At 36.6% G+C, this 19198-nt stretch overlaps 1 protein-coding gene across 9 annotated transcripts in view; it reads right to left on the bottom strand.

The window, feature by feature from the left end:
- The window catches only part of LOC5580170 (band 4.1-like protein 4), a 623318-nt gene that overhangs the window by 333508 nt on the left and 270612 nt on the right, over positions 1 to 19198 (bottom strand). For all 9 annotated transcript variants that reach the window (XM_021837231.1, XM_021837225.1, XM_021837227.1 and 6 more), the window contains exon 2: positions 5624 to 6483. In XM_021837231.1, coding sequence (XP_021692923.1) covers positions 5624 to 5707 — 84 coding nt within the window. In that variant the 5' untranslated portion in view covers positions 5708 to 6483. The remainder of the gene's footprint in view (positions 1 to 5623; positions 6484 to 19198) is intronic.

The following is a 19198-nucleotide window of genomic DNA, read 5'->3' as shown; positions in this document are numbered from 1 at the left end:
CCAATGGTTCTCACCTGGGAGGGAGAAACCAGTACAAAATTTCTGTACGTCATAGTGAGCCGGGTTTCCGCTGTCATGAACTGTCACTGTGAGCCCAGATCTCAAACATTGGACTAACATGAAAAAAGCGCGTAAATGATTAAAACACATTTTGGCATTTCATCAAAAGTGACAAAAATCAATTCATGCACATAATGCAAGTAATGCAATCTGATTGAATATGAAGCATTGAAAAACGCATCGTTTGCATAGAAAAGTGTGACCCTTTTTCCATGTTTGTCAGGAAAGATCGAAAGTATTGCTGTGTGCGTTTGAAACGCAAATATCAAATGCGGGAACACCAAACGCGGTAAGATTTTCCACAAGAAATGCGATGTCAAAGATAGGTTTTTCTATCTAGGTCAGCGGTGATTTAGATAATCGTTGCTAGGAGTCCTTTGATTGGTTTGTGTTACCGCATTTGGAGGACATTAAGTCAAAATTTGCACCTCAAATGCAAACAGCAATACACAACAAAAGAAAACTAGCGATTTTCCCAAAGCCTGCCTTGATTGTTGTTGGCAAGCTGGAGTTATCTTGCAGTTCAAACAAACGTTGTTCTAAATTTCGTGTGTAGTATCTGTGCCTCCCTCCCAGGTTCTCACCACTCTCTCAGTAACAGCTTATACAATGAACATCGAATGCTGACTCATAATTCTGGACAAACATTTGAAAAGGGCCTTGAGCCTTTTTTCAGAAACGTTGCTGTTGAGCCCTTTTTATCCCGCCCACGCAAACTAACACCACTTTCAGAAAGATTGGTCTTAGCTATTCCTAATAGTGGTATTAGTGAGCGTGATCGAGTTGAATTGGGCTCAACAGCTTCTTGCAAAGCCAATGTTTACCAATGTCGATGTGCTCTTTTGAAATGTTTGTCCAGAAGCGTACGAGTGAGCTCCATCCATCAAATCACGATGAGTAAAATAAAGCCTGCCTATCATTTTTCTAGGCATGAGTTTCCTAAGAAATACTATCAGAGATTTTTCAGAGTATATTTTCTTGTAGATCTCCAAAAATTATCGCAGTGATTTTTTAAGAAATTAGTCAAAATTATTTCGAAATATATAATCGCCAGAAATTCTTTCTGTCAATCTCATTAGGAAGTCGAAAATTCTTTTCTCTTGAATATTTGTACAGATGTTCATGCAGAAATTTGTCTCTACAAGGAAGTTTCAAAGATAGCATCGAAAGTTTTTTTTAAGAGTTTCCTCTTAAAAACTTTTCAAGTTCTCCTGATATAATCTAATGAATTTTTGCATGAAACTATTACAGAGTTTGGAGGGTTTTTTTATGTTCTTGTACAAAACTTCTTCCGAAAAGCGATCAGAAGTTACTTTCCAGATATTTTTCCAAGATATTTCTCGAAAACTTATTCAAATAGTCTCAAGTCAAAAAGTGAATACACTTACTTAATTGATCCTACGTGTTTCGCAGACGAAATTCCACATGATCCGCTCTTACCCAACTAGATTTTTCACTTTTAGAACGTTTAATTACCGGATTTACAAAACGACGAAAGTGAGATTTTCAACTTTCGCAACCTAACCACTACTTTCGCCGCCCGCTGTATAGAGAGACAAAGTGACTTAACCACGAATCAAAACAAAACACTACTTGAGCCGATTTTACACTGGTAGAAAAACGTCGAAAGTAACTGTATGAAACGGCTTATCATTTTGTTATAATTATTTTTGTTAAAAATAATAGAAACTACCTAGTTTTTGCACGCGATCTGATTGTATGCAAAATTTGAGCGATGTACACGACGAAAAAATGTTAAAAAGGTGATTCATTTTAAAACAGTTTTAGAAGACAGGTTGTGATTCTTCTCAATTAGTTTTCTCAAAACCGTATGAAAGTTACTTACGTCGATTTGAAAAAGTAATCGAGATTTGTCTTAATTTCATCTAGGAATCATATTACCATTATTCAAAAATTCGATGCAGGAATATATTAATTAACCCTAACAGCATAATTTTTTGCAACAAAAAAGTATTCAAATCACGATAACTTTTTTGTTTTCAATATTTTTGCACTATTTTTATTCAAGTTCTTAAAAAACTCTCCTACTTTCAGAATCAGTGACGATTTTAATTCTTGGTCGTTTGGATCCAGCGGTATTCCGTAATTCCTTCGGAGACCGACGCATTGCCGTAACCTATTCTAATATCTTAGACTACATTTTTGTTTGTTGCATGCAGTTATTCACTTTTCGAATCAATACTTTTATGAGGGTCGGTTGTGAACAAAATGAAGCGATTTGGTGCAACCGTTTTTGAAATACCACTCTTTTCATGTGAGGTTCTTGAAAACTTCACAAAAACTCTTATAATTTCAAGATTTCTCGGAGACAACGTAACCGATTTGTCCGATTTTTTTCAGAGAAGCTCCTCTTTTTCTATCATAGAATAGCATATATTTTATTTATTTATTTTTTTTTTTTTGATAAAATGACTAAAAACAAAATGATGGCTAAAGAAATATTATATAAGGAATGCTGATCCCCCAAGGAAGATAGGAATATATTCAAAACCAGATGACCAATGGTCAATAACGCGCAGAATAAAAAAAGAAAAGTGTTTTTGGGAACTTGTGAAAAAATAAAGAGTGTGAAAATTGAGAAACAAAAATAAAATAGTAATTTCCATGTTTTTTTTTGTAGTTTTGTGGCATGCTTAGGTATTGGACAGACATCTGATACATGTACCATGGTACAAGTTGTCAAGAAAATTATTCCAAGGCTATCTTGAATGAAGACAATTATGAGTATGGAACCCATTTCAAGATAATTGTACCATGGTACGTATACCACAAGTGTGTCATAAGTATTACAGAAATCCCTAGAGAAGCTTCTAAGCTAGATACTGCTATTGGTGTCCGGCCATTTGGTCGAACGCCGTTTGGCCGAATGCCGTTTGACCGTACGCCATGTGGCCGAATGCCGTTTGACCGTACGCCATTTGGCCGAATGCCGTTTGGCCGAAAGGGTCATTTGGCCGAATGCCGTTTGGCCGAATCATGAACAAAAAAAAACAAATTGCTACAACGCTGATGTGTAGGATTCATAAGTGTGACCCAATGACTAATAAGCTAATTTATTTTTATGGTTTTTATGATGACAGGACGTCATGTTTGCCACTATATGAGCTCCAATAGAATGATAACATCGACCTTTTAATTCAAGACAAAGCTGTGAACTCCACACTTCGCGGCTATTCTTTCGAGGCTAGGCTATTCTTTCGAGTTATACTGGTTCCATTACTATTGGAAATAGTTTAGCTTATATTTTAATTGGGAATTGTTCCTTCTTTAAATCATCAACAGTTCTTTGTAGTTGTACTGATGAAATGATTACATGCATTACACTTGCTTAAATTTTCATAAGAGATTTTTCCTTCTTTCCTTATTTCTATGATCAGGCTGTTCTTCCAAGAAAGAAGTATTTTTCATAGTTATTGGAATTAAAGCTTATAATACGTTTTATTCAACACACATTTTTTTAGCTCAAGGGTTAACTTAGGTGAGATGTCATTCTCCTCCAAGATTAAGATTACAACATGAAAACTGAACACTGCACCGTTGCTTGCGTATGGACCAATGCACGAGTTCATTAATTTGACGTTTGAGCGGTGCCGAATTTACTCGTTGCCATGGTCACGTAAATAACACGACACCGCTCAAACGTCAAATAGTGAACTCGTGCACTGGTCCATAGCAATAAATGACTCGATGAACACTTACGTCAAAGATGCACACTGTTTCTCCGTTGTGAAAAGAAGAAGCCAAGACTTGTTGATGTCAGAACCACAGACAAACAGACGTAACACTTAGAACGAATCGCAATCCACGATCAAAATCATAGTCGAGAGACCATGTACGCCCAATGCTAAAATCGGTCTGTTTAGCCGATGGGCGAACATTTGGCAGTATATGTAAACGTCAAATGCGAACAAAAATGATGCGAGCTCTACGGGTGGTGGATTGATCACCTACAATATATTTGAACTACAATTCCAAAACATCTGCTGGTGGCTATTACCGCTAGCATCGAAGTGAACAGCTGCTTACATTTAGGATGTTCTTCTTTCAGCACTGACTGTTTCTTCAACTAACACTAAAAAGCTTATGTATATCAATGATGATTTATCCTTTTTTATGAATAAGATGAATAAGTTCTTTGGAATTCACATAAATCCATGCTCACTGTAGTTCACTTTTGTTTTCAATTTCGGCCAAATTGCGTTCGGCCAAATGGCGTTCGGCTAAACGGCATTCGGCCAAATGACCCGGAACCACTGCTAGTATGGGAAGAATTCCTAGAAAAATTCCTGGGGAAGCCTTGCAGATATCCTTGCATGATTTTGAATGCCAGAGGAAATTGCTAGAAAAATCCCTGGGAAAATCTTCGAAGAAATCCCGGAGTTTTCCTGGAAGAATGCTTGGAACAGATTCTGGAGGAATTATTTAAGAATTTCACGGAAGAATCTTAGTTAACATTTTACTTAGGAGATCTATGCACTGCTGCAGGAATTCCTTGCGAAATCTCTAAATGAATCCTAGTAGATATTTTCGTTTGTGCTACTTTTTCCCGTAAATCGGTTATCCGAATGTCATTTCCCCGAATGCCAGCTCCCCGTATGACATGTTTTCCTGAAAAGCGATGCATTTAAAAAATGATAAACAATATTCCTTTGTGACAGGGTGATGAAACAGAAAGAGCGATCGGAAATCAAAAGAAGGATATATTCAGTAATTTTCCCCTGAACACCAAAAATGCCAAAAATGCTGAGGAAAGTAACACTCGAAAAAACCGCCGATAAAATAAAGAAGGCTGCATATTTCAAATATCTGGAAGAGCTTCTAGAGGAATTGCTAAGATATTCCTGAAGCCCTATCGGAACCGGTCTAAAATGTATCATGGCGAACAAAAGTTCATATTCATGCTTGTTTCACAATACACAAAAGCAAAAATGGTCAAATGCTAAAGACTAGCTCTGTGATGTTGCAGATTTTAATAACTAAATTTGTTGTCATTTTGGTCGTTTTAATAGTTGAAATATCAAAATTGAGAGCAGAAAATGTTCTCAAGAAATCATATTAAATAATATGTATGCTGTCATTGAAAGTACATTGAAAATTGCTCCTGTTATCATCAACTTGATGCTGAAAACAGAATACGTATTCGACCTAATGTTGGAGTTTGCTTTGGAAAGCTCCCCGTTAACCTTCCAGTCGTCGCGCGGTTTGCCACCTTCAGAACCACCGCGCTGCTGTTGTGAACGGAAAGCGAGGTATTTTCAACAGTGTTGTACAAAATACAACAGCGTGACGATTGAAGTGTTAATAACTGTGGAAATGCTAATAAGAGCACTAAGCTGATCAGCAGGCTCTGTTTCAGTAGGGACGTAACGCCAAAAAAAAGTGTTCTCAATTTGATTTTAGTGTTTTTTTTTGTGTATATGCTATATGCCTTCATGAAATGGCTATCTGCTCTTGTATGAAACATCTTTATGTGAAACGTCTTTATGTGAAATGGATCCACCCCAGAATAAAAAACCTAGCTACGTCAAAGATAATCACCTACCTGTAGTTCATGCAGGAAGTCGGTCTCATCCAGCAGTACGATCCGCACCGCGATGGTCTTCGATGATCGGCAAAGGCAGTACATTGTGAAGTCGTTTCCCACTATCTCCTTTCTGCTTTCCTAACACGACACAAACGTGCGAAATCAACCGTAAGCTCACTGCTGCATGCACTGAGCAATTCCAAATATAGGGTTTTACTTCTATCCGAACAAACAATTCTTCACTTGCGAACACAAAACACAATGATGATCACACAACTTAGGGAAAATCAAATTATGCAGCTTGGCGGGCTTCCACTTGCTTTCGTGCAAACGCAGAAGAACTCTCCGTAGCGTAGTGCGGTCCCATCCATCATCGTGTTGCTGCGCTGGATGCTGCTAGAGTGCTAGACAGCGGCCGTCGCTGCTGCTGCGTACGTGATTCTAGTTTCTCTCTAGCTCGTCTTGGATATTGCTGATTTATCACCTCTTCACTTGTTGCTAGACGCGCGAAGGATCGCCGCACACATTGTCCGGGGGATCAATCGGATCGGATCGATCGACCGCGACTTCGCTGATGACGATGAACAGGGTCTCGGTCGGTCGGTTGGTCGGATGATTGATTGATTGATTGATTGGAGCTCGCGCGGATTGCGGGTTGATAAATTATCCCGCCGTTAAGTGCAGAAGGGTAGTTGTTCTTACACGCGAAGCAGGCTGGACGCGAATCGTCCGGAGAGGACTTCGGCGGCGGGGCGGTTATTGTTTGTCGTTGTGATTAGTGAACTCCCGGCGGCCTTCGGCAGCATTCAGGTAATTATGTGAGCGCGAGGTTCGGGTCCTTCCTGGACGAGGTGGGGAATTCCAGCGGGAGAAGTGATCTGCGAAAGAGTGAGAAGAAAATTGCGATTAGATGATTGCGTCATTAGGTGTTCGGAACGAGAATGTCGTGAGAGGAGAATTGTTCGGTATTTAGACGAACGCGGTGACTACTGGAATGAGTGATCGCCATATTGGGATAGAATATAATAGAATAGCACAGCTTACACTATTGTTCTGCTTTTTCTGGCGTTACGTCCCAACTGGGACGGAGCCTGCTTCTCAGTCTAGTGTTCTTATGAGCACTTCTACAGTTATTAACTGAGTGCTTTCTACGACAAATGGCTATTTCCTTGAAAAATTAGAAGCAAAATTTTTCAAGACTTCCTGAAAAAACAAACATTAAATTAATCCTTCAGGTGTTACTCCAAGGTTTCCTTGCAGTATTCTACAGGATTTTCATCAGTACTTAAACAGAATTCATTTGGGAAAAAGATCTTAGAGATATCTTAGAGAAGCTCCCGTAGCTATCTACAGTTTTTTCAAAGAAAACTTTCTAAATGTTTCTTTACATTTCTCTAAAAAACAATTTGATGTTGCTTCTCGCAATTGTTGCAAACTTTCAAAATGCTTAAGAATATTAAGACGTTAGAACATCCTCATACATATTCTAGCGCAATACATTTTCACAAACTCTTCCGTGAAAATACTCAGAAGTTATCCGAGCAATCTGTTCAGGGATTTCTTCTTCTTCATGATTCTTCCGAAAATTTCAGCCGATTATTTTCTTAAAACTTCTTCTACTAAAGGGCACTAGTTATTCTCTAGGCGAATTTTTCAATATTTTTTTTCTACAGATCTACTAAAAGATTACGCGATTCTTTCTTGAACTTCTCAAAAAGCTCCAGAAATTCCATCAGTTATTGTTATAGGTTCTAGAAATCATTTTTTTTTCGAATGATCATCCCAGGATTCTTCCGTAAATAACATTCACAAATCTATCAACTCTCCAGTTTTGGTTCACAAACTACTCCAGGAATATCTCAATATATTTTGAAGAGATGGCTTTACAAATTACTTTAAGAATCACTCCATCTACCGTAGATAAATTTTATAGAGCTACACAAACAAACAAAGTTATGTAAGAACTTCTAAAGAAATTTGACTGGATTTCTGTCGAAAAATTTGACCAAATTCCTGATGATGATTTTTTTTTTTGGTTCGCTGCAAAATTTTTTACTGAAGTTATTTGTTTCGAATATCCTTACAAATGTTATGTATGAATTCCGACGTTTAATGATACTATTACCATGGCGAGCAGATTGAAATAATTATACAAGTTTAACGCGAACATATTGGCGGTATTATTAAGAACATTCCCACAATACAAAATTCGTAATGTTGGATTAGGGGCCCGAGTGGTTAAAGTCCGCGGCTACAAAGCAAAACCATGTCGAAGGTATCAGGGTTCCATTTTCCATTCCCAGTCGGTCCAGGATCTTTTCGTAATGGAAATTTCCTTGACTTCCCTGGGCATAGAGTATCATCGTACTTGCCACACGATATTCGAATGAGAAAATGGAAACATTGGCAAAGAAAGCTCTTAGTTAATAGATAGTGATCATTGCACACTGAAGCTGAGAATCAAGCTTTATCTCAGTGAAGACGTTATGTCAAAAAGAAGAAGAATCTGGAAAATACTTTGTGGATTTTCGGATGACATCTGAGGGGAAACAATAATATTATGTACTCCAAAGAAATCCATGATCAAATTGCTCAAGAAAGTTTTGAGTAACGTCGTGCGGGGTAACATTGGGCCATAAGGGTGATTTTGGGTCACTATTTTTATAGTAAACTGAAACCGGAACAATGAAAACAATGCGACAAGCTTCAAGAATACGTTATGAATAACCATTAGATGGTCATGAATTTTGAAAAAAATAATTAAATATTACTTTCGAGATGGTTTTTAAGGAATATGAGGAGCAGCATGAAAGTAAATCTATGAGAATTCTAAAGATTTTTTGTGAAAACAAATGCAGATAGATCTGCAAGGAACTTCTCTGAGAAATCGCCAAAAACATTTTCCGAATTAAATTAGATTAATTTGTCTCTGAAACTCTTGTGAAGTATTAGGAGAAATCCTCACAGTAGCAATGCTTGCTTTGTGGGAAATCTAAGATATTTTTTGCAGGGAATATTTGAAGCAATCTTTGAAGGATTTTTGGGAGATTTTCTGGAATATTTGTTGAAGAAATCTGAAGAGATACCTTAGGAAGAACTATAAAAGCAAAGTTAGACAAACTGTTGGTGAACTCTATAAAGAATTTGTGCTTTCTTGAGATTCCTATCAATTCTTGTAATAGTTCTTGGAAAAATCTTAAGTTATTCTTGAAAATCCTAAACAAATTATCGGAATTCTTGAAGAGATTTTTTAAGCAATTTGTATAGAGATATTTCTAAAAAATTTCCGCGTAAATCAGAAATTCTATAGATCTATAGATCTTGGATAAAGCACTGAAATAATACGGAAATAAATCACGAAAAAAATCCCATGGGAATTCCCATATGAATCTTTTAAAAGCATGTGGTTGAATACCTGAACAGTTCGTGAGAGAGTCACAAAATATCCCTCGTGAGTTCATAGGAAGAATTCTTGAAGGATTTTTTTGTAGATTAGACAAAAAATGTATCTCTTACGTAGACAAAAAATCAAAAATTACATACATCACTGATGTTCAGCGAAGAGAGTAAAAATCACAAACAAGTAAAATCAATACAAATCTATACAAACTACGAAATTTTGGAAATCGTGTATATTGCGACTGGAATTCATTCTGTTAAACAAGAATGTACTAGAACCTTACCAGAAAATCTAAGCTTCTTCCAAGAAAGACCCAGAAACCAATATAAGTCGCTATAGAAGATAAAGTGAATCAACAAAATCGGGATTTTCTAGAGGTTTTGAGGGACTTCCATTGATGCTAAAGATGTTTTTGGGAGGTGTCAAGTGGTTCATAACTAGAGGCACCTATAGTTTATATGAATTTTTGAGGGTAACCCACAGGATATAGCTCGATACATACATCATACAAATGGGGAACCCAAACTTGTGCACGATGACTTGAATTACTTTTTCATTGGTTTTGAATAGTTTTCAGATTATTGAAACTTTATGAATAACTTCGGAAGTGGTGCATTCAATTTGCGTCCGGATGCGTTCTAATGCGCCCTACTTCCGAAGTAGGGTATCTCGCATGGATTCCGAGAAAATCCAACATCAGCGAATTGTATTTTTTTCGCGCGTTGTCGTTGTTATACCCCAACTTTTGCGCGTTAATGCCGAGATTGTAACTTCAGAGGATGGATTATCAATTGGTGAGCTCGTTTCATATTTGTGATAACATAAATTTGTATCGTCGCAAGGGAATATGTAATAAGTCGTTAAAAAAAACTATGAATGGTTCCTCACTTTAAGTGTCGGCATAAGCCCTAAATCCTAGGAGACGAACCAGCCAAGGGCTGAAAGTCTCTCTAATAAAGAAAATTCATTCATTCCTAAATCCTGTTTAATAAAAAATGAGATAGAGGTGCTTACTCTTTTTTTTTTTCGCAATTACTTAAAATGACTACAGATAACTTTTTAAACTGAGGCTACATGCATCACTTACCAAGGTGAATCCTTACCCTGTAGCTTTTGAACCCTCCGACTAACAAAACTCCTTCCTGTGAAAACGATGGAGATGCAGAGGCAATCTCGGTCTCTAGTAACAATGGACGTCACATTCACATTCCTTCCCTTTCCCAATGACCGTAAGGACGTGGCCAGCGCCGTTAGTTTGGATTTCTCAAGATTGTACATTGAGGATGGTACGCCATTACCAAGCTGCATCAGTTGGTTCCCTGTAAAATTTTGATTCTTTAAAAGCTTCTTGTAAACTATTGGGATGAATTTTGAAAATCGCCTAGAACTTCAGTGCCTTCTTGGAGCTTATTTTATTTCAAAACCATAGTTGCATTTTTGTTTTGGGAGATAAATAATTACATATGCTGTTTTATGAATTACATGCAGTCAAGTTCAATTTTTTTTTTTTTGAAATTTCATGCTCAATGATAATTTGTGGATTAATCAGTGGAAGTCCAACATCTTGCAGTATGTGACAGTTGAATTTAGTAATTGTAATATCCTGCAAAATGAAATAAAAAAAAATTAACCGAGCAATGATTTTTCCGATTCCGACCATAAGAGAGGATAACAGTAAAACTATTCTTAGCCAATAGCGAAAAGCCCAAAAAACTTTATATAAGGTTTGAAAATGAAGCCATCCTTAGCCAAGTGGTTAGAGTCCGCGCAAAGCTTTGCTGAGGGTGTCTGGGTTAGATTCCCGGTCAGTCCAGGATCCTTTCGTAATGGAAAATTCCTTGACTTCCATGGGCATAGAGTATCATCGTACCTGCCACACGATATACGAAGGCGAAAATGGCAAAATTAGCAAAGAAAGCTCTCAGCTAACAACTGTGGAAGTGCTCATGAGCGGTTCCACGCGAAATCGTCTATAAAATGCTGAAATCTGACATGTACCATTCCGATTTGGATGAAACTGCGCAGATGTATTAAGTATATAAGACGAAAATTATCTCATATAATTGGGGATCGTTTAGAATCGAGAGTAACTTCTGATAAGGGCGTTTGTATTTTTGGTACCACCATTTAAAGAAAATTTTACCTCGGAAACCGTTTGTTATAGAGAAATAGTGTCTGAGGAGGGATGGTAGACAATCAAATCGGCTTTGTAAAAAAAATATACACTGAAAAAAAATACTCTTATTTTCATGAAAAAATCGCAATCAAACCTTTAAACACAAATTGCAAAAAGAAGGTATCTTCGATTTTTTTCAAATTTTTTCTGTAAAATTTCAATGTAAAACCAGATGTTTTAAGCACAGTTTCAACATGGTGCAATCTAAAATAAAAAAGTTTTTCTAAGAGTAAATTTTGGTGCAAAAAAAACTCAATTTCTGGCCGTAGAAAAGACGTTTTGATGCTGTAATATGATTCTTCATCCAAAAACAATTCAAAATGCTAATATCAATGATCTTCCTAAAACTAGCCGTTTTCAAGATATTTAGGATTCAATTATATTAATATCATAAAACTTAAGAAAATACGCCCGTTTCATAAGTTACTCCAGATGCTCCACCAACAATGTTACGTTTATCTCTTTCCACATTAATATCCCATGTTTTAAGGGCAGTTTCAATATGGTGCAATTTAAAATATTTTTTTTTTCTAAGGGCAACTTTTGGTGTATTTCTGAAAATTCAATTTCTGGTTATAGAAAAGGCGTTTTGATGCTGCAATTTGATTTTTTATCCAAAAACAATTCAAAATTCTAATATGAATGATCTTCCTATAAGTTACCGCTTCAAGATATTTGGGATTGAATTATATTAATATCAAAAAACTTAAGAAAATACGCCCGTTTCTTACATTATTCCAGATGCTCCATCAACAATGTTACGTTAATCTCTTCGTATTTGTCTTGGTTTGTTTGACGGATCATTTTAGAGGGATTGGTGGCGGCTAATAATATTGTTACACATTGTTATTGTTACTTCTCAACAATTCCTTTATTTGTGTAAGTGTCAAAGATAAAGTTGATGGGATATTATTGCGCATTTCATTCACCACTGGAATCCGCAGTTAGTTTTTATAAGTGAGGGAAGGAAAATAAAAGTGCGATTCTGCATCCAATCTTGTTGATGTCTTCAGCGCACTCATTCATTATAAATCGTAGAATAAGTGCGCTGAAGACACCAACAAGATTTGATGCAGGATCGCACTTTTATTTACATTCTCGCACTTATGAAAACTGACTGCGCAGTCCAGTGGTGAACGAAATACCCAATAATGTGGGAATAGATTAACGTAACATTGTTGATGGAGCATCTGGAATAATGCAAGAAACGGGCGTATTTTCTTAAGTTTTATGATATTAATATAATTCAATCCCAAATATCTTGAAGCGGTTACTTATAGAAAGATCATTGATATTAGAATTTTGAATTGTTTTTGGATAAAAAATCAAATTGCAGCATCAAAACGCCTTTTCTATAACCAGAAATTGAATTTTCAGAAATACACCAAAAGTTGCCCTTAGAAAAACTTTTTTATTTTAAATTGCACCATGTTGAAACTGCCCTTAAAACATGGGATATTAATGTGGAAAGAGATAAATGTAACATTGTTGGTGGAGCATCTGGAGTAACTTATGAAACGGGCTTATTTTCTTAAGTTTTATGATATTAATATAATTGAATCCTAAATATCTTGAAAACGGCTAGTTTTAGGAAGATCATTGATATTAGCATTTTGAATTGTTTTTGGGTGAAGAATCATATTACAGCATCAAAACGTCTTTTCTAAGGCCAGAAATTGAATTTTAAGAAATGCACCAAAAGTTGCTCTTAGAAAACTTTTTTATTTTGGATTGCACCATGTTGAAACTGTGCTTAAAACATCTGGTTTTACATTGAAATTTTACAGAACAAATTTGAAGAAAATCGAAGATACGTGTATCGAGTTTGGTTTGTTCAAGCAACTAGATACTCAACTGATCTAGCTCTTTTCGAAGTAGAAAAGAGCTTTCGACAGTGTTTGACATGAAGGTATGGTTGTAACAACCTTTAACATTCCAACTAAGAAAAAAACTATAACTAAGATTAATTACATAAATTCCAAATCTGATAAATGTCTTTCAAGAACACTGTGGTCGAAGCAACTGCATCATACACAAATTTTGAGGTATTCTTTGAATCTCTGGATAAGTACTCACAGAAACAACTGGCTATGCTACGCCCTCGCTATTCATATGCTTTCAAGTGACGTAATTGTAAAAAATCAGATCATCATTCTTCGTCGTTTATCGCAAATCCAAATGACCTCTTGCCGAAAACTATCTTTTTCCAATCCACGACTCAAATTGTTGACAACTTGAAACAATTCGCCAGCCTTTGCTTCATTATCATAGCATCTTTTCGAAAAATCTTCACCAACAGCATCCATAATTCAACCTCACACTGCCAGCCTGAGGCTGACTGACTAGCTGTTTCCGTAAATCAAGGAACTAGCCACCGTGATAAGAGCCTTCCTTGGGCTAGTGGTAATGTCCGCGGCGACAAAGCAAAGCCATGCTGAAGATGTCTGGGTTCGATTCCCGATCGGCCCAGGATCTTTTCGGAATGGAAATTTTCTTGAATTTCCCTTGGCATAGAGTATCATTCCCACGGTATACGAATGTGAAAAAACACCGGCAGGTAAAGATCCCAGCTAATAACTCTTAAGGGCTCATTGAACACTCAGCTGAAAAGTAGGCTCTGTCCCAGTTGGGACGAAATGCCAGTCACAAGATTAAGAAGCATGATGCCGCACTGATCCCAGCCTCCTCACCGTTGCCGATGGCATCTTGTTGAACACAAACGCAAAATTATGGACCGTCTTCGTCTTTCCAACGCCTATAGGAAGAAACGGTCTCAAAAGCAGCGCCAAGACAGTGCCGCCGCGCCGATAAGAATCCCTCTTCGCGCGTTTCCGAGGCTACTTCCACCCAACCGAGAAGCTGCCTAGTGACTAAGAGATGCTTATCGTAACGAGATTCTGTCACAGTGTTTTGGCTTTTCGTCGCCGGCGAACGTCTGTCTGTGTTGTGTATGTGCTTCTAGGATGCACTTCAGTACATCTAGCGACAGGGTTGAAGTGTTGGTCGCGTGGATAGAAACTTTCGCTCGTTATAACGGTGCAAGTTGTCCTCGGAGGGTCATTTGGGGAAGTTTTGATCAAATTCACACTTGGATTGAGAAAAGTTAGGATGTGTGGTGATGGCCCAAACTGGGAGGTGAACCCTGAAGTGTTGAGCTCGTTGAGTAAACGCTATCATACTGCAATTACGGCGAATCCTTGACTCTGCCACTTTACTTCAAGCATCTCCGACGAGATGGAGGTCGGTGGGGCTGAAGACAGACGACGCCCTAGAAGACACCCATCGCCGGTGTCGGTGCCACTGATGATGACGATGATACAGCCAAGATTATAACCTGGTGTTAAGGATGAGAGCGAGTCAACTTCCCGAAAGCGAATAAAAACAGAAACTCTGCCAGACAAGCTGACCGTCTTTGGTGTCGTCGTCTTCGTCAACATCATCATCGCCACGGATCCATATGGATGCCGTGGCCGGAGACGTGGTTGGTTGACGTTCCGAACTGGGTGCTCTGTAATCCAAAGGAACGGGACATCGGACCAAACGGTATCATACATCGCAATCTCACGTCGGGAAAGCAGCAGCGAAGTCGTAGAAAAGATATAATTGAAATAAATTATCAATCTGGGTAAGTACCTGTGTGATGCAGTTTATTGGTGGGCAGACATCGGTTCACTACTGAGTGTAGAACGGCAACGGAGAAACTGTTCTGACGTTTGGAGATGGCAGTGAGAGATTGATTCGAGTGGATGATGCACCTGATAGCGTTGGAGGCGACAATCGGGCTAAGAAACTCCTTGAAGCTATGAACTGTTCTAAGTGGGAGTTCTTTCCACGTATTGCTTATTATACCTCAAATAAAAATAATGAATATTAGAAAATTAAAAAAATGTTCGAATCCTTTTATAGGGAATTTTGGATTAAATTTAGCGCTTGTATTAGTGGCTTTCTAATATGACATTTTCGATCACTATTACAAAATGTATTTCATTGAAATTATGTCTATCCAGAAGTATCAGCAAAATATAAAGATTATTTAAAAAAAAAAATAAATAGAGAAAAGAATCATATTGAATTCACGATAGGTTCTACGGCCTAACTCTTTTTTTCTTTCTCTTTGTCTAGGTCTAAATAAAAACTTTATCAAAAAAAATATTAAAAAAGATGAAAGGGTATTGTATTGATAAATCTAACAGCAATGAATAGTGGTTCAAAATATTTTAAAATATATTAAACAGAAATTTTGTTATATTAGAGGTTTTTTTTATTTTTCGTGGTTGAGAAACAGATTTCAGTGAATATGATCAACAAAATATCTTCATTTGTTAAGGATTTCCGTAGTTCTTCGCTAAATTCTAATCCAACCAGCAAACTAGATAGAAAAAAAATAACAATTGTTATTTTTTAAATTAGCGATTTTTATACATTCAACTTCATTAGTATTTCAACTAAACTTCATCATCGTCACCTATACTGAAATATTTATTGACAAATTGAAGATAAATAAGTTAAAGTACACCATCTTTATTGGAAGAATTTGTAAATAATTACCGGAATAAATTTGCAATTAACAACCTAAAAGAAAAGAAAATGCACGAAAATCCTGAAAATAATGGTAAAATTCTCTAGTAGTCCTGGGAAGATTATCCAGATTATTATTATCTAGGCTGTTCCATCAAGATCATTGATATATCAAAACGAATTGTTGAGTTGACTGAGTGGAGATCTCCTGTAACACTTAAATATCTTGTTGTACTATAATAACGTTAAAATTTACCAAAATGAGCAAATAACATTCTTTAGAGGAAATAAACATCTAAAAAATGTGAATTGAAGTAAAACAGTTTATTATATGTCTTGTTAATAAATGAAAAAATAATATTTTCAAGTCAATAAGGTACTTAACTTTTAAACTTTTTATTTGTTCATTTATAAATAAAATAGTTTGGACACATATGCAATATAAAATCTTTTTAAAGCTTCATTAAATCTGTTCGACTGTCAGGAATATTAAAAATTTCGAAGAAAGTTTTGAATTTTACAATATCGATGTTTTAAATATTTGAATTTTTAACTTAAGTTTTGATTAAAAACTGTTTGTCAAAGTTTTCTATCTTTTTAACGAAATTATTCAAAATGCTACGTCCACAAGTTGGGACCCCTCCCTCCCCCTCGTCACACATCGTCACAAACCCCCCTCCCCCCTAAAATGCTACGTCATTTATGGACGACCCCCAACCAGAGTTACCAAAACCTGCTGTTTAAGTGATTCTCAATTTTCAGATGGTATTACAAGTCACTGAAACGAGGTTTTGTGTAGTGTACGAAGGGAGGAACCGGCACATGCAAATCCCGAAGAATGGTTATTTTCCCTTTGCGGATTATTTCATTTTTTCGCTCACAAAATAGAAAACTAACATACTGTAATGAGAAGTTTTTCCTTTGAGCTGTCAAAACTCCCATACATTGAGAATTTTACCTCTAGGATTTGACATTATAAAAAAGCTTAAAAGTCATCCAATGAAAATAGGGCAAACTCTTGTATCACCCTCTTGAAAGATAACACCATCTAATGCACATAGTACTCCTATAATTCTGGAAAATACTTGGAAAATTTGTTTCACCCACCTCTCAATAGTCTAAAATCATAAAACTTAAAATTGCACCCTTGTGATTAACAAAAAAATAGCGCCAACCTTCTTGAAGAGTAATATTCTCAGTAATACCATGTGTAACGCATTGCGCCCCACACCTACTTATTGTTTCGAGCGATTAGGCAGTTTTCCGCCTTAGTGGGTAGGCCAAAACTATTGTATGGAAATTGTGCTTCTGTCAATTATATGTCCTTTAGGAATAATGTGATGCAAATAGCGCTCTTCCGATGCTTCCATCAACTTCCAACATGAGTAGAATCATGTAATGAATGTTGCGCCTGTTCGATCAGGGTTTTTGAAAAATTCCGCCTACAACCTTGAAGAATAATATCATGTAATGAAAATTATTCCCTTGTGATAAAAAAATTATGGCATTTAATTTTCATCACTACTCAATAGGTTTTTTTTTCAAAATATGAAAACTGCGTCCCTAAGGTTGACTGATTCATTGACTGCTCAAAACGTCATTATCATTATAGGACAAATGCGCTGATATAATCCAAGAATTTTATAAATTTTTCGTCCATTTCCTTAACGAGTAATAATCGTGTAATGAAAATTGCACTGATTCAAAAACTATTACAATCTTTCATGGCACTTTCCATTATTGAATTTTATCATATAATGAAAATGACGTACTTGTGGTTGACGATGTAAGCCAATTTTTTCGCCCACCTTTCATTATGGAGTAATATCATATCATGAAATTTGCGCCCTCTAGTTCAGGGCTAATGATAAATTTTATCATCCAGCTCTGATTTGTTCTATTTCCTGATGAAAAGTGCGGTTCTATGATAAAAGAAACATTAATAAGATTGTTCGCCCACCATCCTAATTGAAATCAAAAGTTTTTTATTACCTAATGAAAATTGCGCCCCTATTATCCCAACCACTACTCAACAGGTTACTGGTAATCTAATGAGAATTGCCTTCCTATTATCCGGGACTTATGACAATTTTAATGCCCACATCTTCATTGTAAAATTGCATCTCATTGAAATTGCGCTCATATGCTTCACAAAACATGGCAATTTGTTTTTCATTTACCACTCAAATATATTCTTCTACCATATAAAATTTAGCCCTAATAATACAGGAATAATGTAAAAAAAATATCTTCTACCACCTTCCATAGATTACTACTATGACATAATTGCGCCCCATTATGATGTGTGGCAATTTTTCCGCCCATCTCCACTCATTGAGTTAACTCATCTATGAATCTATGCCCTTATGGTTCTTTGAATTCGGTATTTTTTTCAATTCACTGATCAAACCTCTCGCCCACCTCCCCAATGAGCAATACCAAGTCGGGAAAATTGGAATTCATAAAGTAAAATAGTTCAGCAATCGTTTCAATTTTTTCCATTCACTTTTCTTTAGGGAAAACTTTCCGCCTACAACCTCGAAGAATATCATGCAATGGAAATTGCGCCCTCATTGTTTAGTTATTGTGTCTATTTTTTGTGTCACCTTTTCTTATTGAATATTATCGTATGATAAAAATTGTACCCTTATGATTCTATAATCAAGGTTTTATAATCCAACTAAAATAGCGCCCTTATGATCCAGACATTATGACAATTTTTCCGCTCAGTTCTTAATTGTCTCTCAGAAATTCACCAGGAATCCTCTCAGGATTCTAACAGGAATCAGGATTCCACATGGAATCATCTCAGAATTCCAGGAATCATCTTAGGATTTTACCAGGAATCCTCTCAGGATTCCTCTCACGATTCCACCAGCAATCCTTTAGGATTCTGTGGCGAATAGAGTTGTTATGAATTGAAATATAAAAAATAATAAAGTAAATTGTTTTCGATTATGTTAAGCGTGTACAAGAGATGTCAAACAACGAGCGAAAATGAACGAAAAGCAGATTAGGCGAAACGGGCGAAACAAGAACTGTACGGAAAAGAAGATCAGTTTGGTGACAACTTTTGTAGCGAACGGACGGTGTTTGCTATAGTGTGTTTATTTGTTGATTCGGCTCAAGTTTGGCCGATCAGTTAGGTTTCGGTTACTACATGGCGCAATCGGTTAATGGTAAGTTGTGTTTATCTCTACAGGAGATAAACATCGAATGTATTTGTATTGCCGGGAAGAGAGTTTTCCGAGCAAGACTAAATGTTGATTACGGAGAGAGAGTTCTCTAAGGCTGGAAAGAGAGTTTTCCGGGCCGGATTCTGAAAAGAGAGTTTTCCAAAATGAATCTCAAATGCCGGGAAGAGAGTTTTCCGAGTAATGTGAAAAGTGGATTATGGAGAGAGAGTTCTTCAAGGCCGGAAAGAGTTTTCCGAGCCGGATTCTGGAAAGAAAGTTTTCCAAAATCAACCCAAATTGCCGGGAAGAGAGTTTTCCGAGCA

The sequence above is a fragment of the Aedes aegypti genome, chromosome 1 (assembly GCF_002204515.2).
Source record: "Aedes aegypti strain LVP_AGWG chromosome 1, AaegL5.0 Primary Assembly, whole genome shotgun sequence".
Classification (NCBI taxonomy): Eukaryota; Metazoa; Arthropoda; class Insecta; order Diptera; family Culicidae; genus Aedes; species Aedes aegypti.
This window is presented reverse-complemented; position numbering and strand designations above follow the sequence as displayed.